General features: G+C 37.9%; 5 protein-coding genes across 5 annotated transcripts; all 5 read right to left on the bottom strand.

Moving 5' to 3' along the window:
• Positions 1–768: 768 nt before the first annotated feature.
• On the bottom strand, positions 769–2,644 carry LOC113497452. The gene is made up of 3 exons (XM_026877006.1): positions 1,815–2,644; positions 1,442–1,631; positions 769–1,323 (listed from the first exon to the last, which is right to left on the bottom strand). The coding sequence occupies exons 1-3, from the start codon at positions 2,642–2,644 to the stop codon at positions 769–771; spliced, it is 1,575 nt and encodes a 524-aa protein (XP_026732807.1).
• A 3,768-nt stretch (positions 2,645–6,412) lies between these two features.
• On the bottom strand, positions 6,413–8,983 carry LOC113497639 (trypsin CFT-1-like). The gene is made up of 5 exons (XM_026877244.1): positions 8,788–8,983; positions 8,025–8,103; positions 7,561–7,726; positions 6,881–7,124; positions 6,413–6,737 (listed from the first exon to the last, which is right to left on the bottom strand). The coding sequence occupies exons 1-5, from the start codon at positions 8,797–8,799 to the stop codon at positions 6,465–6,467; spliced, it is 774 nt and encodes a 257-aa protein (XP_026733045.1). The 5' UTR covers positions 8,800–8,983; the 3' UTR covers positions 6,413–6,464.
• Positions 8,984–12,015: 3,032 nt separating this feature from the next.
• LOC113497624 (trypsin CFT-1-like) lies at positions 12,016–14,687 on the bottom strand. The gene is made up of 5 exons (XM_026877221.1): positions 14,528–14,687; positions 13,748–13,826; positions 13,283–13,448; positions 12,603–12,846; positions 12,016–12,385 (listed from the first exon to the last, which is right to left on the bottom strand). The coding sequence occupies exons 1-5, from the start codon at positions 14,537–14,539 to the stop codon at positions 12,113–12,115; spliced, it is 774 nt and encodes a 257-aa protein (XP_026733022.1). The 5' UTR covers positions 14,540–14,687; the 3' UTR covers positions 12,016–12,112.
• Positions 14,688–17,866: 3,179 nt separating this feature from the next.
• On the bottom strand, positions 17,867–20,374 carry LOC113497616 (trypsin CFT-1-like). Its single transcript, XM_026877213.1, has 5 exons — positions 20,348–20,374; positions 19,584–19,662; positions 19,120–19,285; positions 18,440–18,683; positions 17,867–18,236 (listed from the first exon to the last, which is right to left on the bottom strand). Exons 1-5 carry the CDS (start codon positions 20,357–20,359, stop codon positions 17,964–17,966), a joined length of 774 nt encoding a protein of 257 aa, XP_026733014.1. The 5' UTR covers positions 20,360–20,374; the 3' UTR covers positions 17,867–17,963.
• A 3,313-nt stretch (positions 20,375–23,687) lies between these two features.
• LOC113497615 (trypsin CFT-1-like) lies at positions 23,688–26,139 on the bottom strand. The gene is made up of 5 exons (XM_026877212.1): positions 26,113–26,139; positions 25,350–25,428; positions 24,881–25,046; positions 24,201–24,444; positions 23,688–24,057 (listed from the first exon to the last, which is right to left on the bottom strand). The coding sequence occupies exons 1-5, from the start codon at positions 26,122–26,124 to the stop codon at positions 23,785–23,787; spliced, it is 774 nt and encodes a 257-aa protein (XP_026733013.1). The 5' UTR covers positions 26,125–26,139; the 3' UTR covers positions 23,688–23,784.

Genomic DNA, 26,139 nt, shown 5'->3' with positions numbered 1-26,139 from the left:
GCTTTGATATAAATACAGTGGCAGGAATTATGATCACCACTCCAAGTAGGGAATGTTACACTGCGCGCTCTGCCTGCTCCTTTTTTCGTCGAGATTAGCTCTTTCATATTGGATTGTTAATTGATCCTAAATGCATTTAATTAAAAAGTTTTACATATTTTTTAATTTGCACAGATAGTCTATTGCTGGTGGTGGACACGTCGCTCCACTGAAGTCGATCCCCGCGTCCAGCATGCTTTTGTGTGATCCACAGATGCTTGTCCTGAGTCTGAATGTGACTGGAATGATTGTGAAACCCTCGCGGCTCGCGGCACACGGATTCGATTCCTTGTTATGGTAGTCGTTGAAAGTGTGGGCGATTTGAATGACAAAAGCCGTTGATTTTTAAATGTTTAATAACTTCCACAGATCACAAGCTTTACAGTCGTAAATAGCACAGGTAGATAGTGAAACCAGTAAGTATTGAAGAGAAGATAGTAGAAAAAGACACAGATAGCACAGAAGCGCGAAATTAGGAAAACATGCGTAATTATAGCGGATTTGTGGGAGCAAAATTGAGCGTGCATTCGCCGTCGGATCTAGCTAGGCACTGCCGACCGCGACCGAGCGATAGCGGATCGGCGGCGCGCGCGACGTCGGGGAGTGCGCGGGCGCAGGCGGCGAGGCAAACAACCGATACGCTTAATTAGAGTGCAACCCTTCATGCGACGCAATGTATGTGCGTTCTTTAATCTTGGTGCTGCCGCAGTACTCCCCCCGCTGAGACCGCTACTGCGGGCGATAAAAATCTGGGAAATGAACACGTCGTCCACTTCGAGTCCTCTTTTCTGTCTCCAGGTTGGCCTCAGAATCAGATTCTCTGGGCCGTGACGCAGATAGTGGCGATGAAGTGACATCTTCTTCTCGAGCGAGGAATGCAGGTTTCAGTCTGTCAATGCTAACTGTCATTTCTTTCCCGCACACATCAAGCTTGTAGTGCTTTGGTCGACGTTCTAGTACTCTGTAAGGTCCTGCATATGGCGGCTCCAGCGGTCTTCGGACGAAATCCTGCCGCAAGAACACATGTGATGAACTATCGAGGTGTCGAGGTATGTAGAACGGACCCTTGCTGTGCCAGGAAGCAGGTTTTGGAGTCAGCTTACTCATGTGACTTCGTAAGCGTGTCGCGAGATCAGTAACATCAGCAGTGTCGTGATTGCTGGTAGGTGAAATGAACTGGCCTGGTAACCGGAGTGGTTCCCCGTAGACTAGCTCTGCCGGTGACGCCTGGATGTCCACCTTCCATGAACTTCTGATGCCCAAAAAGAACCAGAGGAAGTACCTCTGTCCAATGCGTCGTGGAGTGACACATTATAGCTGCCTTGAGCTGGCGGTGTAGCCGCTCGACCATTCCATTTGCAGCAGGGTGGTATGCGGTCGTGCGGAAGTGTTGCGCACCAACCATTGACGCGATGGCTTGGAAGAGATGAGATTCGAACTGGCGCCCTCGGTCCGTTGTTATCTTCAAGGGACACCCGAACCTCGCGATCCAGCCAGACACAAGCGCAGTTGCACACGTGTCCGCAGTGATGTTTGCCATTGGGTACGCCTCAGGCCACCGCGTGAACCTGTCGATGACGGTGAGACAGTACCTGAAATCATTAGAAGTTGTTAAAGGTCCGACAATGTCGAGGTGGATGTGTGCGAACCTGGATGAAGGAGATAGGAAAGGAGAGGTAGGGGCAGAAGTGTGGCGTGTTATCTTACTGCCTTGGCATTTGAGGCATTCGCGAGACCACTCCCTACAGTTTTTGCGAATCCCTGGCCACACGTACCTCTGTGAGACCAGTCGCACTGTAGTTGTTCTTCCAGGATGACTTAAGTTGTGCAGGGAGTCGAAAGCTTGTCTACGGAATTCTGGTGTGAGGTATGGACGCGGTGTTTCAGTTGATACGTCACAGAATATTTTTGTTGACGTCCCTGGTACCACGACTTTTTGTAACTTAAGCGACGACCCATTTCTCAATAAATGTTGCAGTTGCTCGTCAGTGCTCTGTGATTGTGCAAGGGCCTGATAGTCAATACCTTGTGTGACCTCTTCGATCCTAGACAAGGTATCAGCCACTACGTTCTGACTTCCAGGAATATACCTCACGTCTGTAGTGAACTGTGACACAAACTCGAGATGTCTGAATTGCCTAGGCGAGCAATTCTCGCTAGTTTTAACAAAGGCATGTGTGAGAGGTTTATGATCAGTTATGATGTAAAAATCTCGAGCTTCAATCATATGGCGGAAATATTTAACTGCTTCATACATAGCTAGGAGTTCTCTGTCAAATGGACTGTGCTTCTTTTCTGATGGAGTTAGTTTTTTAGAGAAAAATCCTAGAGGTTCCCAGTAGCCATTCTTGCTCTTCTGCTGCAGAACAGCGCCAACAGCGACATTTGAAGCATCCGTTGCAATGCTTAGCTCGGCTGCTGGGTCGGGATGTGCTAATAATGTCGAGTTTGCCAACGATTCCTTACAATCTTCAAATGCTTGCAACAGCTCCTGTGTCATTTGGACTGGTTGTGAGCCTTTGACATTTGTACCCATCAGAAGAGTATTAAGTGGTGCTTGTCGTTTTGCTGCGTCTGGTACAAAACGACGGTAAAAGTTCAGCATTCCTAGAATCCTTCTCAACTCTTTCACAGTTTTCGGTACAGGGTAATCTAAAGATAGCTTTTACTTACTTTCCATGGCCGGGTACCAGCTGCTGAGACATTGTAGCCCAGAAAATTTAACTCAGGTTTACCCAGAACACATTTGACGTGTTGATGAGTACACCATACTCAGTTAGGCGCGACAGGACCTGACGTAGATGATCCTTGTGAGATTCTTCTGAAGGAGAGAAGACCAAGATGTCATCGCAATATCCATATGTGAAATCTCCCAGACCCTGCAGAACCTCGTCTATAAATCGCTGGAATGTCTGGGCTGCATTCCTAAGGCCGAAAGTCATGAATCCAAATTCAAAAAGTCCGAAAGGTGTTGTGATGGCAGTCTTCTTGACATCTTCTGGGTTAACTGGAATCTGATTATAGGCTTTCACCAAATCAATTGTTGAGAAATATTGTGCAGCCTGACAATTGGTGAGAGAAATCCTGAATATGTCTCACTGGGTACCTGTCCGGTATCGTTCGCGCGTTAAGAGCCCTATAATCTCCACAGGGTCTCCAGCCATCATCTTTCTTCTTGACCATGTGCAGAGGTGAAGACCAGCAGCTTTCTGAACGTTTAGCAGTACCATTTGCCAGCATGTCATCAAATTCTTTTTTAGCAGCTTTCAACGAATAGGATCCAAACGTCGTGGTCTACAGGCAACAGGAGGGCCTGGAGTGGTATTTATATAGTGAATAGTGTTGTGCTTTATTGTACGTACCAGCCCACTGGGGCGTGTGACTTCAGGATACTCGCGCAGTATATTATGATACTCAGACTCGCCAGTGACTGTCTTGATGGAGACTATGCTTTCTGGTATTACTTGCCGGGGCACGGACACAGAGAGAGATGTCTTCCCGTCTACAAGGCGCTGGTTTCTACAATCAATAAGAATATTATAATAACTCAGAAAATCAATTCCTATGATTGGTTTAGACACGTCAGCTATTATGAACCGCCACACAAAATCTCGTCTCAAACCTAGGTCTAAGTGCAGTAATATTGGTCCATAAGTGTGTATAATTGTGCCATTAGCTGCAGAGAGGGTATATTTACCTTTGGAACTGGGAGTCTTAATTGCTGAACGCGGGTATACGCATAAATCTGACCCCGGTGTCTATGAGGAACTGCATCTTAGAGGTCCGATCTGTCACAAAGAGACGGCCTGTTTGAGCTAGGCAGTCGCTGGCCGCTAATTCCGGCTGCCCCCGTCGTTTCCCGCTTTAAACTCACATGGTTCTGTACACTTCTTGGCTCTCGCACCAAAGTTATAATGGTACCAGCAATGAGGATGGTCAGGCGGTGGTTGTCGACTACGTGAGTGACTACGCTTGCGATTATGGTTTTCCTGTGACCTAGATCTGGAATGCGCCCTTGACTGCCTGTAGACATAAGAGGTTACACACAAAAGGAAAAAAACAAGTGCTGCCACAAAAGGAAAAAAACAAGTGTTTTCTAGATTTTACTTTTTACTGATGGGCAGTACTCGTTTAGCTTTGGACAGGAATCAGCATAGAAACCTTTCCAGTGCAAAGACTCCCAAACTTCCGAATAAGCCTAAATGATTTATCATAGATTGAACCCCAAAACCTTCCATGCTTTCAGCAGTATCGAGGTAGTTTGTCAGAGTAACAGGAACTCCTGTCAGTGGTGCGTGATGAATTGCAATGCATTGCCGCGAACCACATACTTAATGCGTTCCACAGCGGTTCAGGTTTAGTCAATAAGTGTCTAAGAGTACTCAATACTCAATACTCAATATTTTATTGCACTCCATATGTTATACAGGTGTTACATAATATAAGTATAGTACACTATGGACCCTGTAGGGCACGGCAATGTAGAAGAGAGGAGGATGCTATATTTAGATTATGTATCACAGATTATTTTTATTTATTAAGTGGTTGTTTTATTTTATTTATATTGTAATTATAAAATTTTTATATATGAGAATGTTACTATATATATTGTAGGTATATGATTATTATTTTTCCTTATATATTTAATAGGTTTTTAGTTATTATTATTATCTATAACATATTTCTATTAAAAATTTTTTACTATATTTATTTTAATTCTTTGTCATTAATATATTCTTTAATATTATAATATGCTTTATTTATGAGTATTTGTTTAAGTTTATTAGTAAATATTATATTTCTAGGTTCTTCCTTTAGGGCTTCTGGTAGTTTATTATATATTTTTATAGACATTACATAAGTACTATTGGAATGTAGGCTCATATTAGAAGTTGGTAGCATTAGTCGGTTTTTGTGTCTTAGTGACCTGTTTGCATGTCTGTCTCCACGTTTAGTAAATAAGGTAACATTGTTTCTCACAAACTTACATATTTCTAGAATGTAGATGCATGGTAAGGTAAGTATTTGGTGCTTTTTAAAGTAGGGTTGACAACTATCTGTTTGGTCTATGTTAGTTAGGACACGGATAAGTTTTTTTTGAAGAGTGAAAAGAGAAGGTGTATCAGTGCTATTACCCCACAAAATAATTCCATAGCTCAGCCACGCATATGCGTAGGCGTAGTAAGTAGTTAATGTTGTTTGAAAGTCAGTGGTCTTCTTGATTTCCCGGAGTAACCTCACACTACCCGCTTAATCCCCCGAGTAAACTTCTATCAGTAGAGGAAGCAATCAACAATTACAGCACGCTCTTCTTAGTAGTGGTGCGATAGAACCATATAAGTGTTTAAGGTTGCAAACACCTTGCTATATATTATTATTCCATTTTACTTAAAAATATATTGTTGAATTTTTATGCTAAGTAATTTAGCAATGCAAAAAATGTTATTTTTTTAGCACCCTACCTTCGTCTGAGTGTTGCGTGTTAAAAGTGATACAACATAAAAGTGGCAGGTTGCATTTATTTTCATAACTACACCAATTTATATCACAACATTTTTTTGATAGAGTAACGCCATCTCTTTCTTGATGAGCAAATTAATATAGTTCACGAATTTCCATTCTAACTGTCCTTGTTATCTGGCAGATGTAAATTATACTTACTGCCAATACTTTCCAAGTCTCCAAAAGCATCTTCTGTCTAGGCGTTGAGCAAAGGAGTTGAGTATGTCCCACCATCTTCTCTTACGCCTGTCAGCAGTATCTAAATATAAATAAAGCTATTTTTAAATTAAATTATTTACTTACATAGTAAAGCACGGTCAAGCTTAGGACTCATAAATTTGCCAGTCTACAAATTATATTTGATACCTAACCCCAAGTAGCATTTTCTTTCTGCCGTCGTTTTTGCCTATCATAGCCGAACAACTAGGCATAACTCTAATTAAAATTAAATTATACTTTAATTATACTGTATTCTATTCTTGAAGACAATAAGTTTGGCGTCAATGTATTGGACCTTGTACCACTTCTAGTGTCGAGGCACTTCCACCGATGTCCATCGATGTATCATGATCAGCTCCAGGATTGACAGTGATTTGATGGAAATCAGACATTTTAAAACGATATCATTATGTACTCGTTTAATCTTGTTATCTTACGAGTGTTTTAGAATTTTCTGTCGTTTCGAGGAGATTAGATGAATGTAAGTTTTTTTTATTATTATAATTAATTATTTATAAATTTGTGTTCTACTTGGCAAGGATATCTTCACACAGTATATTATAGATATAGTTATATTGGTGATTCAGAAAAAAAATGAATAACGAAGTTTAAGTAAAAACATCAGTTATTTATTTAAAGTATAAATTGAAAACAGTAACAGTCAATAAAACATTTTACGATTAGAATGTTTCATATTAAACATTTCAGGCATTCGACTGAATCCAAGATGTGTAGTTGGCCACGCGAATGTTGATAGCGGGGCGTGAACCGAAGCAGTTTGTGTGGACGGCGACGAGGATGCCAGACTGGTATATGCCAGAGCCGAACCCACTGCAATAGCCATTGAACTCTTGATTAGGCCATCTGGTGCAGACTACGTCAGAGGTGACTTCAGCGTCGATACCGTCAAAGCGAGTTCTGCAGAGGTCGTTGCTAATAGTCACGACCTGCTCCTCACTGATTTGGCGATCTCCCTCCTAATGGGAAGAAAACAATTATTCATAGACTTGGCACAGAGAAATCGCTTTATCGTAGTCAGAGCACTAGGCAGTGAAAGGCAGGAAATTCAAAATTTATTAATTATCCATAATGTAGAAAAAAAATAGTACTCGCTACTTACAATTTGGCGCCAGCTCGTAGCCCAAACGTTCAGGTCGTCAGCAAGGTGGTACCCAGCAATAGGTGCGGGCCGAATGTTGTGGCTGTAGGTAAATACTGGCATGCGGACAATAGACAGGTCAGAATGTAAATTAGCGTCGTTGAAGTCAGGGTGTATGATCAATTGTAAGGCGGGAAGAACCTGGCCACCTGAGTTGGTGTAAGACGATCCAATTCGGACGCGGTATTGAGAAGGAGGACGGTAGCTGAAAGAGACAATTGAAGAATAAAATAGCGTAATGGTTTAATAAGTAATAAGTTTTATCGAGCAATATTTCTGATTTTGCAGTTCATAACCGTTTGTAAGTTTAACAAAAAATATTAAAATGCCTAATGATTTTTTAAAGGCAGTTTCAGTATTTCAATTATAATTAAGTTATAAAAACCATTAGACGTAAATGCATGTACAATTCTGGTGATCTACATATTTGTTCTTCTTATTCTATAACATAATGTGTGGCCAGCCAGCTGCTCGGGACATATTATTGTGCACAAGGGACAGCGAAAACACAGGATTACAATCTATTTCCTTAAACTAATAGCCCGATAGGACGGCAATCCGTGCAAGCTTTATTCATAGAAGCCAACATCCCAAAGACTGCAAACCGATAGTTTAGAAGCTAGGATGCAAAAGTTACTTACTACATGCAATGGCCAGCTGTCAGGATAGACCTGTTGTTGATGATGACACCGGCGCAGACATAAACCAAGGCGATGTCATCCCAAGTGCTGAGGATGGAGGCGCTGGAGGGATACTGGTCGATAGTGGATAAACTTTTATCACTCAGTCTTGAAGTGCTAGGCACGGCTGAAAGCAAACGAACGATTAGGTTGCAAATATAACAAAATTTCCCTGTAAAGTGAAAAACCTTAAACATGAGTAAATGAAATTCCGTTCTAAAATCTACTGGTTTCACATTTGGGAGGGATGAAACAAAACATTTTTTCCCTAACTTATCAATTAAAAAAATATAGAAATAAGGATAACGCGGCGTCATTCTTACTTGCAGAGCTTCAAATATATTCTAAATCTAGTTCACTAATTTCGGCATATCATAAAGTGGTGAATTAAAAAAACTATAACTCTTTGAGACCAGCTTGCTTACCTGCCACAGCCGCCAAGCAGAAAGCCAACAGAGCAACGCCACGCATCGTTCGAGTTTCAGTCTTCCACAATTGAGAGTGCTGAAAATAGAAACAAATACTATATATATAGGAAGATAATGTTGACGACAATTTAAGCCTGCGAGGCTAATCAATGACTATCTAATAATAATAAGATAAATTGGGTCCATTATTTTTTTGTTAGGAATCTTTGAGATAGGAATATTGGGAGATTATTTATATCTTTTAATCACAATACATTATTGTAATATCATCCATAGGGCTGATTCATATTGGTTTTATCACCTAGTTTTTTTAAATCATCTAGTTTTGGAATCAACAGGGTTCCATAACGATGAGCTGTGCGAGACGGGCGAACACGCGAATAAACCATTCTTGAACAATTATTTTTTGATCACGTATGTAAATCAATTTGAAATTCTCCTTAAATTTTTATCCCGTCTGAAATAGCAAATAACAAGCGTTTGACCTCAAGTATTTGAAGTGCTTTGATTCATTTGTATTCAATTAGGTAACTTTACCACTTGACGTGCCTGGGGACATGCATAAACACCTTGTTCTATAGCTTTGTTCAACTATAAATAGATCTAGCTGTAACAGTTGAAGCCAAAGACGAAAAAGAAAAATGGAGGGTTCTTGATATAGCCAAGTCAACTGGATGAGGAATATACATAGTAGCGGCTAAGCCAGGGCTGTTTATTATACAAAAATCATGATAAAATCTAAGCCTGTACTAGTACTTACGACAATCTTCATTGAACATCACCCATATTCGCCCTAACCTTGCCGCTTTTAAGTGTTCATGCTGTGAAAAAACAAAGCGCGCAGCAAACTCCCCGGAGGCACGCTGTCTTTCTTCTTTTTCATCTTATACCGTTACAATGGACAGAATCTCTGAAACTTAAGAAATTCTTTTTCCCTTGAACACTGTTCCGATTTAAAGCAACGTTATTGATGAGCAAACTTGGGTAGCAAAATTTCCAGCACAAGTATTTTGGAGCTTCGAAGTTCTTAAAATCATACCAAATTAATTCACACTTAAAACTATCTCAAAACATTTTTCTTCCGAAAATAAACTTAACTTCGATGTGGAGAATCATTCCTCCTCCTTCCAGACAATGGACATTCGTTAATTATTATCTTAGTTTAAACATATCACAAGGCTTCTTTCTTTACGATGTACGGAACCCTAGAAAGCTACACCGGATGTTAATTTTCTTATCAAAATAAAATAACAAATACGTAACATGACGATATCCGCTCTAAAAATACTGCATCATTTCAATTGTTTCAAAATTTACTAATCTGGAACAATTACGTCACTGATTAGAAGGTAATAATCATCTGCATGATGATAAAGCTTTGATATAAATACAGTGGCAGGAATTATGATCACCACTCCTAGTAGTGAATGTTACACTGCGCGCTCTGCCTGCTCCTTTTTTCGTCGAGATTAGCTCTTTCATATTGGATTGTTAATTGATCCTAAATGCATTCAATTAAAAAGTTTTACATATTTTTTAATTTGCACAGATAGTCTATTGCTGGTGGTGGACACGTCGCTCCCACTTAACGCGACGTGTTTAGTTCGATCCCCGCGTCCAGCATGCTTTTGTGTGATCCATAGATGCTTGTCCTGAGTCTGAATGTGACTGGAATAATTGTGAAACCCCTCGCGGCTCGCGGCACACGGATTCGATTCCTTGTTATGGTAGTCGTTGAAAGGAAAAAAAACAAGTGTTTTTTAGATTTTACTTTTTACTGATGGGCAGTACTCGTTTAGCTGTGGACAGGAATCAGCATAGAAACCTTTCCAGTGCAAAGACTCCCAAACTTCCGAATAAGCCCAAATGATTTATCATAGATTGAACCCCAAAACCTTGCATACTGTCAGCAGTATCGAGGTAGTTTGTCAGAGTAACAGGAACTCCTGCCAGTAGTGCGTGATGAATTGCAATGCATTGCCGCGAACCACATACTTAATGCGTTCCACAGCGGTTCAGGTTTAGTCAATAAGTGTCTAAGAGTACTCAATACTCAATACTCAATATTTTATTGCACTCCGTATGTTATACAGGTCTTACATAATATAAGTATAGTACACTATGGACCCTGTAGGGCACGGCAATGTAGAAGAGAGGAGGATGCTTTATTTAGATTATGTATCACAGATTATTTTTATTTATTAAGTGGTTGTTTTATTTTATTTATATTGCAATTATATAATTTTTATCTATGAGAATGTAACTATATATATTGTAGGTGTATGATTATTATTTTTCCTTATATATTTAATAGGTTTTTAGTTATTATTATTATGTATAACATATTTCTATTAAATTTTTGTTACTATATTTATTTTAATTCTTTGTCATTAATATATTCTTTAATATTATAATATGCTTTATTTATGAGTATTTGTTTAAGTTTATTAGTAAATATTATATTTCTAGGTTCTTCCTTTAGGGCTTCTGGTAGTTTATTATATATTTTTATAGACATTACATAGGTACTATTGGAATGTAGGCTCATACTAGAAGTTGGTAGCATTAGTCGGTTTTTGTGTCTTAGTGACCTGTTTGCATGTCTGTCTCCACGTTTAGTAAATAAGGTAACATTGTTTCTCACAAACTTACATATTTCTAGAATGTAGATGCATGGTAAGGTAAGTATTTGGTGCTTTTTAAAGTAGGGTTGACAACTATCTGTTTGGTCTATGTTAGTTAGGACACGGATAAGTTTTTTTTGAAGAGTGAAAAGAGAAGGTGTATCAGTGCTATTACCCCACAAAATAATTCCATAGCTCAGCCACGCATATGCGTAGGCGTAGTAAGTAGTTAATGTTGTTTGAAAGTCAGTGGTCTTCTTGATTTCCCGGAGTAACCTCACACTACCCGCTTAATCCCCCGAGTAAACTTCTATCAGTAGAGGAAGCAATCAACAATTCCAGCACGCTCTTCTTAGTAGTGGTGCGATAGAACCATATAAGTGTTTAAGGTTGCAAACACCTTGCTATATATTATTATTCCATTTTACTTAAAAATATTTTATTGAATTTTTATGCTAAGTAATTTAGCAATGCAAAAATTGTTCTTTTTTTAGCACCCTACCTTCGTTAGAGTGTTGCGTGTTAAAAGTGATACAACATAAAAGTGGCAGGTTGCATTTATTTTCATAACTACACCGATCTATATCAGAACATTTTTTTGATAGAGTAACGCCATCTCTTTCTTGATGAGCAAATTAATATAGTTCACAAATTTCCATTCTAACTGTCCTTGTTATCTGGCAGATGTAAATACTTACTGCCAATACTTTCCTAGTCTCGAAAAGCATCTTCTGTCTAGGCGTTGAGCAAAGGAGTTGAGTATGTCCCACCATCTTCTCTTACGCCTGTCAGGAGTATCTAAATATAAATAAAGCTATTTTAAATTAAATTATTTACTTACATAGTAAAGCACGGTCAAGCTTAGGACTCATAAATTTGCCAGTCTACAAATTATATTTGATACCTAACCCCAAGTAGCATTTTCTTTCTGCCGTCGTTTTTGCCTATCATAGCCGAACAACTAGGCATAACTCTAATTAAAATTAAATTATACTTTAATTATACTGTATTCTATTCTTGAAGACAATAAGTTTGGCGTCAATGTATTGGACCTTGTACCACTTCTAGTGTCGAGGCACTTCCACCGATGTCCATCGATGTATCATGATCAGCTCCAGGATTGGCAGTGATTTGATGGAAATCAGACATTTTAAAACGATATCATTATGTACTCGTTTAATCTTGTTATCTTACGAGTGTTTTAGAATTTTCTGTCGTTTCGAGGAGATTAGATGAATGTAAGTTTTTTTTATTATTATAATTAATTATTTATAAATTTGTGTTCTACTTGGCAAGGATATCTTCACACAGTATATTATAGATATAGTTATATTGGTGATTCAGAAAAAAAATGAATAACGAAGTTTAAGTAAAAACATCAGTTATTTATTTAAAATATAAATTGAAAACAGTAACAGTCAATAAAACATTTTACGATTAGAATGTTTCATATTAAACATTTCAGGCATTCGACTGAATCCAAGATGTGTAGTTGGCCACGCGAATGTTGATAGCGGGGCGTGAACCGAAGCAGTTTGTGTGGACGGCGACGAGGATGCCAGACTGGTATATGCCAGAGCCGAACCCACTGCAATAGCCATTGAACTCTTGATTAGGCCATCTGGTGCAGACTACGTCAGAGGTGACTTCAGCGTCGATACCGTCAAAGCGAGTTCTGCAGAGGTCGTTGCTAATAGTCACGACCTGCTCCTCACTGATTTGGCGATCTCCCTCCTAATGGGAAGAAAACATTTATTCATAAACTTGGCACAGAGAAATCGCAAAAAATGTAGACCCTTATTTGAAACTATTTACGCAAAAACAGCGTACTGTTGTGGGGTTTACTGGGTCGTGTCTTTATCGTAGTCAGAGCACTAGGCAGTGAAAGGCAGGCAATTCAAAATGTATTAATCATCCATAATGTAGAAAAAAAAAAGTACTCGCTACTTACAATTTGGCGCCAGCTCGTAGCCCAAACGTTCAGGTCGTCAGCAAGGTGGTACCCAGCAATAGGTGCGGGCCGAATGTTGTGGCTGTAGGTAAATACTGGCGTGCGGACAATAGACAGGTCAGAATGTAAATTAGCGTCGTTGAAGTCAGGGTGTATGATCAATTGTAAGGCGGGTAGAACCTGGCCACCTGAGTTGGTGTAAGACGATCCAATTCGGACGCGGTATTGAGAAGGAGGACGGTAGCTGAAAGAGACAATTGAAGAATAAAATAGCGTAATGGTTTAATAAGTAATAAGTTTTATCGAGCAATATTTCTGATTTTGCAGTTCATAACCGTTTGTAAGTTTAACAAAAAATATTAAAATGCCTAATGGTTTTTTAAAGGAAGTTTCAGTATTTCAATTATAATTAAGTTATAAAAACCATTAGACGTAAATGCATGTACAATTCTGGTGATCTACATATTTGTTCTTCTTATTCTATAACATAATGTGTGGCCAGCCAGCTGCTCGGGACATATTATTGTGCACTAGGGACAGCGAAAACACAGGATTACAATCTATTTCCTTTAACTAATAGCCCGATAGGACGGCAATCCGTCTAAGCTTTATTCATAGAAGCCAACATCCCAAAGACTGCAAACCGATAGTTTAGAAGCTAGGATGCAAAAGTTACTTACTACATGCAATGGCCAGCTGTCAGGATAGACCTGTTGTTGATGATGACACCGGCGCAGACATAAATCAAGGCGATGTCATCCCAAGTGCTGAGGATGGAGGCGCTGGAGGGATACTGGTCGATAGTGGATAAACTTTTATCACTCAGTCTTGAAGTGCTAGGCACGGCTGAAAGCAAACGAACGATTAGGTTGCAAATATAACAAAATTTCCCTGTAAAGTGAAAAACCTTAAACATGAGTAAATGAAATTCCGGTCTAAAAACTACTGGTTTCACATTTGGGAGGGATGAAACAAAACCTATTTTTCCAAAACTTGTAAATTAAAAAAATATAGAAATAAGGATAACGCGGCGTCATTCTTACTTGCAGAGCTTCAAATATATTCTAAATCTAGTTCACTAATTTGGGCATATCATAAATGGGTGAATTAAAAAAACTATAACTCTTTGAGACCAGCTTGCTTACCTGCCACAGCCGCCAAGCAGAAAGCCAACAGAGCAACGCCACGCATCGTTCGAGTTTCAGTCTTCCACAATTGAGAGTGCTGAAAATAGAAACAAATACTATATATATAGGAAGATAATGTTGACGACAATTTAAGCCTGTGAGGCTAATCAATGACTATCTAATAATAATAAGATAAATTGGGTCCATTATTTATTATGTTTGTTAGGAATCTTTGTGATAGGAATATTGGGAGATTATTTATATCTTTGAATCACAATACATTATTGTGATATCTTTCATGGGGCGGATTCATATTGGTTTTAGAATGGTTTACTTCCGCCTTTTTTTACATCACCTAGTTTTGGAACCAACAGGATTCTTTAACGATGAGCTGTGCGAGACGGGCGAACGCGAAAAATACGAGCGAATAAACCATTCTTGAAAAAATATTTTTTGATCATGTATGTAAATCAATTTGAAATTCTCCTTAAATTTTTATCCCGTCTGATAACAAGCGTTTGACGTCAAGTATTTGAAGTGCTTTGATTCATTTGTATTCAATTCGATAACTTTACCACTTGACGTGCCTGGGGACATGCATAAACACCTTGTTCTATAGCTTTGTTCAACTATAAGTAGATCTAGCTGTAACAGTTGAAGCCAAAGACGAAAAAGAAAAATGGAGGGTTCTTGATATAGCCAAGTCAACTGGATGAGGAATATACATAGTAGCGGCTAAGCCAGGGCTGTTTATTATACAAAAATCATGATAAAATCTAAGCCTGTACTAGTACTTACGACAATCTTCATTGAACATCAGCCATATTCGCCCTAACCTTGCCGCTTTTAAGTGTTCATGCTGTGAAAAAACAAAGCGCGCAGCAAACTCCCCGGAGGCACGCTGTCTTTCTTCTTTTTCATCTTATACCGTTACAATGGACAGAATCTCTGAAACTTAAGAAATTCTTTTTCCCTTGAACACTGTTTCGATTTAAAGTAACGTTATTGATGAGCAAACTTGAGTAGCAAAATTTCCAGCACAGGTATTTTGGAGCTTCGAAGTTCTTAAAATCATACCAAATTAATTCACACTTAAAACTATCTCAAAACATTTTTCTTCCGAAAATAAACTTAACTTCGATGTGGAGAATCATTCCTCCTCCTTCCAGACAATGGACATTCGTTGATTATTATCTTAGTTTAAACATATCACAAGGCTTCTTTCCTTACGATGTACGGAACCCTAGAAAGCTACACCGGATGTTAATTTTCTTATCAAAATAAAATAACAAATACGTAACATGACGATATCCGCTCTAAAAATACTGCATCATTTCAATTGTTTCAAAATTTACTAATCTGGAACAATTACGTCACTGATTAGAAGGTAATAATCATCTGCATGATGATAAAGCTTTGATATAAATACAGTGGCAGGAATTATGATCACCACTCCTAGTAGTGAATGTTACACTGCGCGCTCTGCCTGCTCCTTTTTTCGTCGAGATTAGCTCTTTCATATTGGATTGTTAATTGATCCTAAATGCATTCAATTAAAAAGGTTTTTTTTTTTTTTTCTCTAGCCCACTGTGTCCCACTGCTGGGCAAAGGCCTCCCCCAAATCCTTCCACGACTCTCTATTCTGGGCCGCATGGAACCAGCCTGCGCGGTAAGCGTTAAGGTCGTCTCGCCATCGCTTCCTAGGTCGCCCACAAAAAGTTTTACATATTTTTAATTTGCACAGATAGCCAGGTGGTGGACACGTCGCCCCACTGATATCGATCCCCGCGTCCAGCATGCTTTTGTGTGATCCACAGATGCTTGTCCTGAGTCTGAATGTGACTGGAATGATTGTGAAACCCCTCGCGGCTCGCGGCACACGGATTCGATTCCTTGTTATGGTAGTCGTTGAAAGGAAAAAAAACAAGTGTTTTTTAGATTTTACTTTTTACTGATGGACAGTACTCGTTTAGCTGTGGACAGGAATCAGCATAGAAACCTTTCCAGTGCAAAGACTCCCAAACTTCCGAATAAGCCCAAATGATTTATCATAGATTGAACCCCAAAACCTTGCATACTGTCAGCAGTATCGAGGTGGTTTGTCAGAGTAACAGGAACTCCTGCCAGTAGTGCGTGATGAATTGCAATGCATTGCCGCGAACCACATACTTAATGCGTTCCACAGCGGTTCAGGTTTAGTCAATAAGTGTCTAAGAGTACTCAATACTCAATACTCAATATTTTATTGCACTCCGTATGTTATACAGGTCTTACATAATATAAGTATAGTACACTATGGACCCTGTAGGGCACGGCAATGTAGAAGAGAGGAGGATGCTTTATTTAGATTATGTATCACAGATTATTTTTATTTATTAAGTGGTTGTTTTATTTTATTTATATTGTAATTATAAAATTTTTATATATGAGAATGTTACTATATATATTGTAGGTATATGATTATTATTTTCCTTATATATTTAATAGGTTTTTAGTTATTATTATTAGTTGTTATTATAGAAATATGTATAACATATTTCTATTAAATTTTTGTTACTATATTTATTTTAATTCTTTGTTTAAGTTTATTAGTAAATATTATATTTCTAGGTTCTTCCTTTAGGGCTTCTGGTAGTTTATTATATATTTTTATAGACATTACATAGGTACTATTGGAATGTAGGCTCATACTAGAAGTTGGTAGCATTAGTCGGTTTTTGTGTCTTAGTGACCTGTTTGCATGTCTGTCTCCACGTTTAGTAAATAAGGTAACATTGTTTCTCACAAACTTACATATTTCTAGAATGTAGATGCATGGTAAGGTAAGTATTTGGTGCTTTTTAAAGTAGGGTTGACAACTATCTGTTTGGTCTATGTTAGTTAGGACACGGATAAGTTTTTTTTGAAGAGTGAAAAGAGAAGGTGTATCAGTGCTATTACCCCACAAAATAATTCCATAGCTCAGCCACGCATATGCGTAGGCGTAGTAAGTAGTTAATGTTGTTTGAAAGTCAGTGGTCTTCTTGATTTCCCGGAGTAACCTCACACTACCCGCTTAATCCCCCGAGTAAACTTCTATCAGTAGAGGAAGCAATCAACAATTCCAGCACGCTCTTCTTAGTAGTGGTGCGATAGAACCATATAAGTGTTTAAGTTATTAGGTTGCAAACACCTTGCTATATATTATTATTCCATTTTACTTAAAAATATTTTATTGAATTTTTATGCTAAGTAATTTAGCAATGCAAAAATTGTTCTTTTTTTAGCACCCTACCTTCGTTAGAGTGTTGCGTGTTAAAAGTGATACAACATAAAAGTGGCAGGTTGCATTTATTTTCATAACTACACCGATCTATATCAGAACATTTTTTTGATAGAGTAACGCCATCTCTTTCTTGATGAGCAAATTAATATAGTTCACAAATTTCCATTCTAACTGTCCTTGTTATCTGGCAGATGTAAATACTTACTGCCAATACTTTCCTAGTCTCGAAAAGCATCTTCTGTCTAGGCGTTGAGCAAAGGAGTTGAGTATGTCCCACCATCTTCTCTTACGCCTGTCAGGAGTATCTAAATATAAATAAAGCTATTTTTAAATTAAATTATTTACTTACATAGTAAAGCACGGTCAAGCTTAGGACTCATAAATTTGCCAGTCTACAAATTATATTTGATACCTAACCCCAAGTAGCATTTTCTTTCTGCCGTCGTTTTTGCCTATCATAGCCGAACAACTAGGCATAACTCTAATTAAAATTAAATTATACTTTAATTATACTGTATTCTATTCTTGAAGACAATAAGTTTGGCGTCAATGTATTGGACCTTGTACCACTTCTAGTGTCGAGGCACTTCCACCGATGTCCATCGATGTATCATGATCAGCTCCAGGATTGGCAGTGATTTGATGGAAATCAGACATTTTAAAACGATATCATTATGTACTCGTTTAATCTTGTTATCTTACGAGTGTTTTAGAATTTTCTGTCGTTTCGAGGAGATTAGATGAATGTAAGTTTTTTTTATTATTATAATTAATTATTTATAAATTTGTGTTCTACTTGGCAAGGATATCTTCACACAGTATATTATAGATATAGTTATATTGGTGATTCAGAAAAAAAATGAATAACGAAGTTTAAGTAAAAACATCAGTTATTTATTTAAAATATAAATTGAAAACAGTAACAGTCAATAAAACATTTTACGATTAGAATGTTTCATATTAAACATTTCAGGCATTCGACTGAATCCAAGATGTGTAGTTGGCCACGCGAATGTTGATAGCGGGGCGTGAACCGAAGCAGTTTGTGTGGACGGCGACGAGGATGCCAGACTGGTATATGCCAGAGCCGAACCCACTGCAATAGCCATTGAACTCTTGATTAGGCCATCTGGTGCAGACTACGTCAGAGGTGACTTCAGCGTCGATACCGTCAAAGCGAGTTCTGCAGAGGTCGTTGCTAATAGTCACGACCTGCTCCTCACTGATTTGGCGATCTCCCTCCTAATGGGAAGAAAACATTTATTCATAAACTTGGCACAGAGAAATCGCAAAAATGTAGACCTTATTTGAAATATTACGCAAAACAGCGTACTGTGTTTACTGGTCGTGTTTATCGTAGTCAGAGCACTAGGCAGTGAAAGGCAGGCAATTCAAAATTTATTAATCATCCATAATGTAGAAAAAAAAAAGTACTCGCTACTTACAATTTGGCGCCAGCTCGTAGCCCAAACGTTCAGGTCGTCAGCAAGGTTGTACCCAGCAATAGGTGCGGGCCGAATGTTGTGGCTGTAGGTAAATACTGGCGTGCGGACAATAGACAGGTCAGAATGTAAATTAGCGTCGTTGAAGTCAGGGTGTATGATCAATTGTAAGGCGGGTAGAACCTGGCCACCTGAGTTGGTGTAAGACGATCCAATTCGGACGCGGTATTGAGAAGGAGGACGGTAGCTGAAAGAGACAATTGAAGAATAAAATAGCGTAATGGTTTAATAAGTAATAAGTTTTATCGAGCAATATTTCTGATTTTGCAGTTCATAACCGTTTGTAAGTTTAACAAAAAATATTAAAATGCCTAATGGTTTTTTAAAGGAAGTTTCAGTATTTCAATTATAATTAAGTTATAAAAACCATTAGACGTAAATGCATGTACAATTCTGGTGATCTACATATTTGTTCTTCTTATTCTATAACATAATGTGTGGCCAGCCAGCTGCTCGGGACATATTATTGTGCACTAGGGACAGCGAAAACACAGGATTACAATCTATTTCCTTTAACTAATAGCCCGATAGGACGGCAATCCGTCTAAGCTTTATTCATAGAAGCCAACATCCCAAAGACTGCAAACCGATAGTTTAGAAGCTAGGATGCAAAAGTTACTTACTACATGCAATGGCCAGCTGTCAGGATAGACCTGTTGTTGATGATGACACCGGCGCAGACATAAATCAAGGCGATGTCATCCCAAGTGCTGAGGATGGAGGCGCTGGAGGGATACTGGTCGATAGTGGATAAACTTTTATCACTCAGTCTTGAAGTGCTAGGCACGGCTGAAAGCAAACGAACGATTAGGTTGCAAATATAACAAAATTTCCCTGTAAAGTGAAAAACCTTAAACATGAGTAAATGAAATTCCGGTCTAAAAACTACTGGTTTCACATTTGGGAGGGATGAAACAAAACCTATTTTTCCAAACTTGTAAATTAAAAAAATATAGAAATAAGGATAACGCGGCGTCATTCTTACTTGCAGAGCTTCAAATATATTCTAAATCTAGTTCACTAATTTGGGCATATCATAAATGGGTGAATTAAAAAAACTATAACTCTTTGAGACCAGCTTGCTTACCTGCCACAGCCGCCAAGCAGAAAGCCAACAGAGCAACGCCACGCATCGTTCGAGTTTCAGTCTTCCACAATTGAGAGTGCTGAAAATAGAAACAAATACTATATATATAGGAAGATAATGTTGACGACAATTTAAGCCTGTGAGGCTAATCAATGACTATCTAATAATAATAAGATAAATTGGGTCCATTATTTATTATGTTGTTAGGAATCTTTGTGATAGGAATATTGGGAGATTATTTATATCTTTGAATCACAATACATTATTGTAATATCTTCATGGGCGGATTCATATTGGTTTTAGGTTACTTCCGCTTTTTTTAAATCACCTAGTTTTGGAACCAACAGGATTCCATAACGATGAGCTGTGCGAGACGGGCGAACCAACGGCGAATAAACCATTCTTGAAAAATATTTTTTGATCATGTATGTAAATCAATTTGAAATTCTCCTTAAATTTTTATCCCGTCTGATATAACAAGCGTTTGACGTCAAGTATTTGAAGTGCTTTGATTCATTTGTATTCAATTCGATAACTTTACCACTTGACGTGCCTGGGGACATGCATAAACACCTTGTTCTATAGCTTTGTTCAACTATAAGTAGATCTAGCTGTAACAGTTGAAGCCAAAGACGAAAAAGAAAAATGGAGGGTTCTTGATATAGCCAAGTCAACTGGATGAGGAATATACATAGTGGCGGCTAAGCCAGGGCTGTTTATTATACAAAAATCATGATAAAATCTAAGCCTGTACTAGTACTTACGACAATCTTCATTGAACATCACCCATATTCGCCCTAACCTTGCCGCTTTTAAGTGTTCATGCTGTGAAAAAACAAAGCGCGCAGCAAACTCCCCGGAGGCACGCTGTCTTTCTTCTTTTTCATCTTATACCGTTACAATGGACAGAATCTCTGAAACTTAAGAAATTCTTTTTCCCTTGAACACTGTTTCGATTTAAAGCAACGTTATTGATGAGCAAACTTGGGTAGCAAAATTTCCAGCACAAGTATTTTGGAGCTTCGAAGTTCTTAAAATCATACCAAATTAATTCACACTTAAAACTATCTCAAAACATTTTTCTTCCGAAAATAAACTTAACTTCGATGTGGAGAATCATTCCTCCTCCTTCCAGACAATGGACATTCGTTAATTATTATCTTAGTTTAAACATATCACAAGGCTTCTTTCTTTACGATGTACGGAACCCTAGAAAGCTACACCGGATGTTAATTTTCTTATCAAAATAAAATAACAAATACGTAACATGACGATATCCGCTCTAAAAATACTGCATCATTTCAATTGTTTCAAAATTTACTAATCTGGAACAATTACGTCACTGATTAGAAGGTAATAATCATCTGCATGATGATAAAGCTTTGATATAAATACAGTGGCAGGAATTATGATCACCACTCCTAGTAGTGAATGTTACACTGCGCGCTCTGCCTGCTCCTTTTTTCGTCGAGATTAGCTCTTTCATATTGGATTGTTAATTGATCCTAAATGCATTCAATTAAAAAGGTTTTTTTTTTTTTTTCTCTAGCCCACTGTGTCCCACTGCTGGGCAAAGGCCTCCCCCAAATCCTTCCACGACTCTCTATTCTGGGCCGCATGGAACCAGCCTGCGCGGTAAGCGTTAAGGTCGTCTCGCCATCGCTTCCTAGGTCGCCCACAAAAAGTTTTACATATTTTTAATTTGCACAGATAGCCAGGTGGTGGACACGTCGCCCCACTGATATCGATCCCCGCGTCCAGCATGCTTTTGTGTGATCCACAGATGCTTGTCCTGAGTCTGAATGTGACTGGAATGATTGTGAAACCCCTCGCGGCTCGCGGCACACGGATTCGATTCCTTGTTATGGTAGTCGTTGAAAGGAAAAAAAACAAGTGGTTTTTTAGATTTTACTTTTTACTGATGGACAGTACTCGTTTAGCTGTGGACAGGAATCAGCATAGAAACCTTTCCAGTGCAAAGACTCCCAAACTTCCGAATAAGCCCAAATGATTTATCATAGATTGAACCCCAAAACCTTGCATACTGTCAGCAGTATCGAGGTGGTTTGTCAGAGTAACAGGAACTCCTGCCAGTAGTGCGTGATGAATTGCAATGCATTGCCGCGAACCACATACTTAATGCGTTCCACAGCGGTTCAGGTTTAGTCAATAAGTGTCTAAGAGTACTCAATACTCAATACTCAATATTTTATTGCACTCCGTATGTTATACAGGTCTTACATAATATAAGTATAGTACACTATGGACCCTGTAGGGCACGGCAATGTAGAAGAGAGGAGGATGCTTTATTTAGATTATGTATCACAGATTATTTTTATTTATTAAGTGGTTGTTTTATTTTATTTATATTGTAATTATAAAATTTTTATATATGAGAATGTTACTATATATATTGTAGGTATATGATTATTATTTTCCTTATATATTTAATAGGTTTTTAGTTATTATTATTAGTTGTTATTATAGAAATATGTATAACATATTTCTATTAAATTTTTGTTACTATATTTATTTTAATTCTTTGTTTAAGTTTATTAGTAAATATTATATTTCTAGGTTCTTCCTTTAGGGCTTCTGGTAGTTTATTATATATTTTTATAGACATTACATAGGTACTATTGGAATGTAGGCTCATACTAGAAGTTGGTAGCATTAGTCGGTTTTTGTGTCTTAGTGACCTGTTTGCATGTCTGTCTCCACGTTTAGTAAATAAGGTAACATTGTTTCTCACAAACTTACATATTTCTAGAATGTAGATGCATGGTAAGGTAAGTATTTGGTGCTTTTTAAAGTAGGGTTGACAACTATCTGTTTGGTCTATGTTAGTTAGGACACGGATAAGTTTTTTTTGAAGAGTGAAAAGAGAAGGTGTATCAGTGCTATTACCCCACAAAATAATTCCATAGCTCAGCCACGCATATGCGTAGGCGTAGTAAGTAGTTAATGTTGTTTGAAAGTCAGTGGTCTTCTTGATTTCCCGGAGTAACCTCACACTACCCGCTTAATCCCCCGAGTAAACTTCTATCAGTAGAGGAAGCAATCAACAATTACAGCACGCTCTTCTTAGTAGTGGTGCGATAGAACCATATAAGTGTTTAAGGTTGCAAACACCTTGCTATATATTATTATTCCATTTTACTTAAAAATATATTGTTGAATTTTTATGCTAAGTAATTTAGCAATGCAAAAATTGTTATTTTTTTAGCACCCTACCTTCGTCTGAGTGTTGCGTGTTAAAAGTGATACAACATAAAAGTGGCAGGTTGCATTTATTTTCATAACTACACCAATTTATATCAGAACATTTTTTTGATAGAGTAACGCCATCTCTTTTTTTTTGATGAGCAAATTAATATAGTTCACAAATTTCCATTCTAACTGTCCTTGTTATCTGGCAGATGTAAATACTTACTGCCAATACTTTCCTAGTCTCGAAAAGCATCTTCTGTCTAGGCGTTGAGCAAAGGAGTTGAGTATGTCCCACCATCTTCTCTTACGCCTGTCAGGAGTATCTAAATATAAATAAAGCTATTTTTAAATTAAATTATTTACTTACATAGTAAAGCACGGTCAAGCTTAGGACTCATAAATTTGCCAGTCTACAAATTATATTTGATACCTAACCCCAAGTAGCATTTTCTTTCTGCCGTCGTTTTTGCCTATCATAGCCGAACAACTAGGCATAACTCTAATTAAAATTAAATTATACTTTAATTATACTGTATTCTATTCTTGAAGACAATAAGTTTGGCGTCAATGTATTGGTCCTTGTACCACTTCTAGTGTCGAGGCACTTCCACCGATGTCCATCGATGTATCATGATCAGCTCCAGGATTGACAGTGATTTGATGGAAATCAGACATTTTAAAACGATATCATTATGTACTCGTTTAATCTTGTTATCTTACGAGTGTTTTAGAATTTTCTGTCGTTTCGAGGAGATTAGATGAATGTAAGTTTTTTTTATTATTACTTATAATTAATTATTTATAAATTTGTGTTCTACTTGGCAAGGATATCTTCACACAGTATATTATAGATATAGTTATATTGGTGATTCAGAAAAAAAATGAATAACGAAGTTTAAGTAAAAACATCAGTTATTTATTTAAAATATAAATTGAAAACAGTAACAGTCAATAAAACATTTTACGATTAGAATGTTTCATATTAAACATTTCAGGCATTCGACTGAATCCAAGATGTGTAGTTGGCCACGCGAATGTTGATAGCGGGGCGTGAACCGAAGCAGTTTGTGTGGACGGCGACGAGGATGCCAGACTGGTATATGCCAGAGCCGAACCCACTGCAATAGCCATTGAACTCTTGATTAGGCCATCTGGTGCAGACTACGTCAGAGGTGACTTCAGCGTCGATACCGTCAAAGCGAGTTCTGCAGAGGTCGTTGCTAATAGTCACGACCTGCTCCTCACTGATTTGGCGATCTCCCTCCTAATGGGAAGAAAACATTTATTCATAAACTTGGCACAGAGAAATCGCTTTATCGTAGTCAGAGCACTAGGCAGTGAAAGGCAGGAAATTCAAAATTTATTAATTATCCATAATGTAGAAAAAAAATAGTACTCGCTACTTACAATTTGGCGCCAGCTCGTAGCCCAAACGTTCAGGTCGTCAGCAAGGTTGTACCCAGCAATAGGTGCGGGCCGAATGTTGTGGCTGTAGGTAAATACTGGCGTGCGGACAATAGACAGGTCAGAATGTAAATTAGCGTCGTTGAAGTCAGGGTGTATGATCAATTGTAAGGCGGGTAGAACCTGGCCACCTGAGTTGGTGTAAGACGATCCAATTCGGACGCGGTATTGAGAAGGAGGACGGTAGCTGAAAGAGACAATTGAAGAATAAAATAGCGTAATGGTTTAATAAGTAATAAGTTTTATCGAGCAATATTTCTGATTTTGCAGTTCATAACCGTTTGTAAGTTTAACAAAAAATATTAAAATGCCTAATGGTTTTTTAAAGGAAGTTTCAGTATTTCAATTATAATTAAGTTATAAAAACCATTAGACGTAAATGCATGTACAATTCTGGTGATCTACATATTTGTTCTTCTTATTCTATAACATAATGTGTGGCCAGCCAGCTGCGCGGGAGATATTATTGTGCACAAGGGACAGCGAAAACACAGGATTACAATCTATTTCCTTTAACTAATAGCCCGATAGGACGGCAATCCGTGCAAGCTTTATTCACAGAAGCTAACAACCCAAAGACTGCTAACCGATAGTTTAGAAGCTAGGATGCAAAAGTTACTTACTACATGCAATGGCCAGCTGTCAGGATAGACCTGTTGTTGATGATGACACCGGCGCAGACATAAACCAAGGCGATGTCATCCCAAGTGCTGAGGATGGAGGCGCTGGAGGGGTACTGGTCAATAGTGGTTAAACTTTTATCACTCAGTCTTGAAGTGCTAGGCACGGCTGAAAGCAAACGAACGATTAGGTTGCAAATATAACAAAATTTCCCTGTAAAGTGAAAAACCTTAAACATGAGTAAATGAAATTCCGGTCTAAAAACTACTGGTTTCACATTTGGGAGGGATGAAACAAAACATTTTTTTTCCCTAACTTATAAATTAAAAAATATAGAAATAAGGGTAACGCGGTGTCATTCTTACTTGCAGAGCTTCAAATATACATATTCTAAATCTAGTTCACTAATTTCGGCTTATCATAAATGGGTGAATTAAAAAAACTATAACTCTTTGAGACCAGCTTGCTTACCTGCCACAGCCGCCAAGCAGAAAGCCAACAGAGCAACGCCACGCATCGTTCGAGTTTCAGTCTTCCACAATTGAGAGTGCTGAAAATAGAAACAAATACTATATATATAGGAAGATAATGTTGACGACAATTTAAGCCTGTGAGGCTAATCAATGACTATCTAATAATAATAAGATAAATTGGGTCCATTATTTTTTTGTTAGGAATCTTTGAGATAGGAATATTGGGAGATTATTTATATCTTTTAATCACAATACATTATTGTAATATCATCCATAGGGCTGATTCATATTGGTTTTATCACCTAGTTTTTTTAAATCATCTAGTTTTGGAATCAACAGGGTTCCATAACGATGAGCTGTGCGAGACGGGCGAACACGCGAATAAACCATTCTTGAACAATTATTTTTTGATCACGTATGTAAATCAATTTGAAATTCTCCTTAAATTTTTATCCCGTCTGAAATAGCAAATAACAAGCGTTTGACGTCAAGTATTTGAAGTGCTTTGATTCATTTGTATTCAATTAGGTAACTTTACCACTTGATGTGCCTGGGGACATGCATAAACACCTTGTTCTATAGCTCTGTTCAACTATAAGTAGATCTAGCTGTAACAGTTGAAGCCAAAGACGAAAAAGAAAAATGGAGGGTTCTTGATATAGCCAAGTCAACTGGATGAGGAATATACATAGTGGCGGCTAAGCCAGGGCTGTTTATTATACAAAAATCATGATAAAATCTAAGCCTGTACTAGTACTTACGACAATCTTCATTGAACATCACCCATA

Source organism: Trichoplusia ni, chromosome 9 (genome assembly GCF_003590095.1).
Source record: "Trichoplusia ni isolate ovarian cell line Hi5 chromosome 9, tn1, whole genome shotgun sequence".
In the NCBI taxonomy this organism is placed as follows: Eukaryota; Metazoa; Arthropoda; class Insecta; order Lepidoptera; family Noctuidae; genus Trichoplusia; species Trichoplusia ni.
The sequence above is the reverse complement of the archived record's forward strand: the minus strand, read 5'-3'. Positions and strand labels throughout refer to the sequence as shown.

Coding starts and splice junctions, on each gene's coding strand:
- LOC113497639 (XM_026877244.1), bottom strand. Junction 7,727..8,024: donor CTGCTTGGCGGCTGTGGCAG/GTAAGCAAGCTG, acceptor GTTTGCTTTCAG/CCGTGCCTAGCACTTCAAGA. Junction 6,738..6,880: donor CTACGAGCTGGCGCCAAATT/GTAAGTAGCGAG, acceptor TCTTCCCATTAG/GAGGGAGATCGCCAAATCAG.
- LOC113497624 (XM_026877221.1), bottom strand. Junction 13,449..13,747: donor CTGCTTGGCGGCTGTGGCAG/GTAAGCAAGCTG, acceptor GTTTGCTTTCAG/CCGTGCCTAGCACTTCAAGA. Junction 12,847..13,282: donor ACAGCTGGCCATTGCATGTA/GTAAGTAACTTT, acceptor TGTCTCTTTCAG/CTACCGTCCTCCTTCTCAAT.
- LOC113497616 (XM_026877213.1), bottom strand. Junction 19,286..19,583: donor CTGCTTGGCGGCTGTGGCAG/GTAAGCAAGCTG, acceptor GTTTGCTTTCAG/CCGTGCCTAGCACTTCAAGA. Junction 18,237..18,439: donor CTACGAGCTGGCGCCAAATT/GTAAGTAGCGAG, acceptor TCTTCCCATTAG/GAGGGAGATCGCCAAATCAG.
- LOC113497452 (XM_026877006.1), bottom strand. CDS start 2,644: ATGCTGAACTTTTACCGTCGTTTTGTACCAGACGCAGCAAAACGACAA. Junction 1,632..1,814: donor GTGCGACTGGTCTCACAGAG/GTACGTGTGGCC, acceptor TAATGATTTCAG/GTACTGTCTCACCGTCATCG. Junction 1,324..1,441: donor TCCAAGCCATCGCGTCAATG/GTTGGTGCGCAA, acceptor CGCATTGGACAG/AGGTACTTCCTCTGGTTCTT.
- LOC113497615 (XM_026877212.1), bottom strand. Junction 25,047..25,349: donor CTGCTTGGCGGCTGTGGCAG/GTAAGCAAGCTG, acceptor GTTTGCTTTCAG/CCGTGCCTAGCACTTCAAGA. Junction 24,445..24,880: donor ACAGCTGGCCATTGCATGTA/GTAAGTAACTTT, acceptor TGTCTCTTTCAG/CTACCGTCCTCCTTCTCAAT.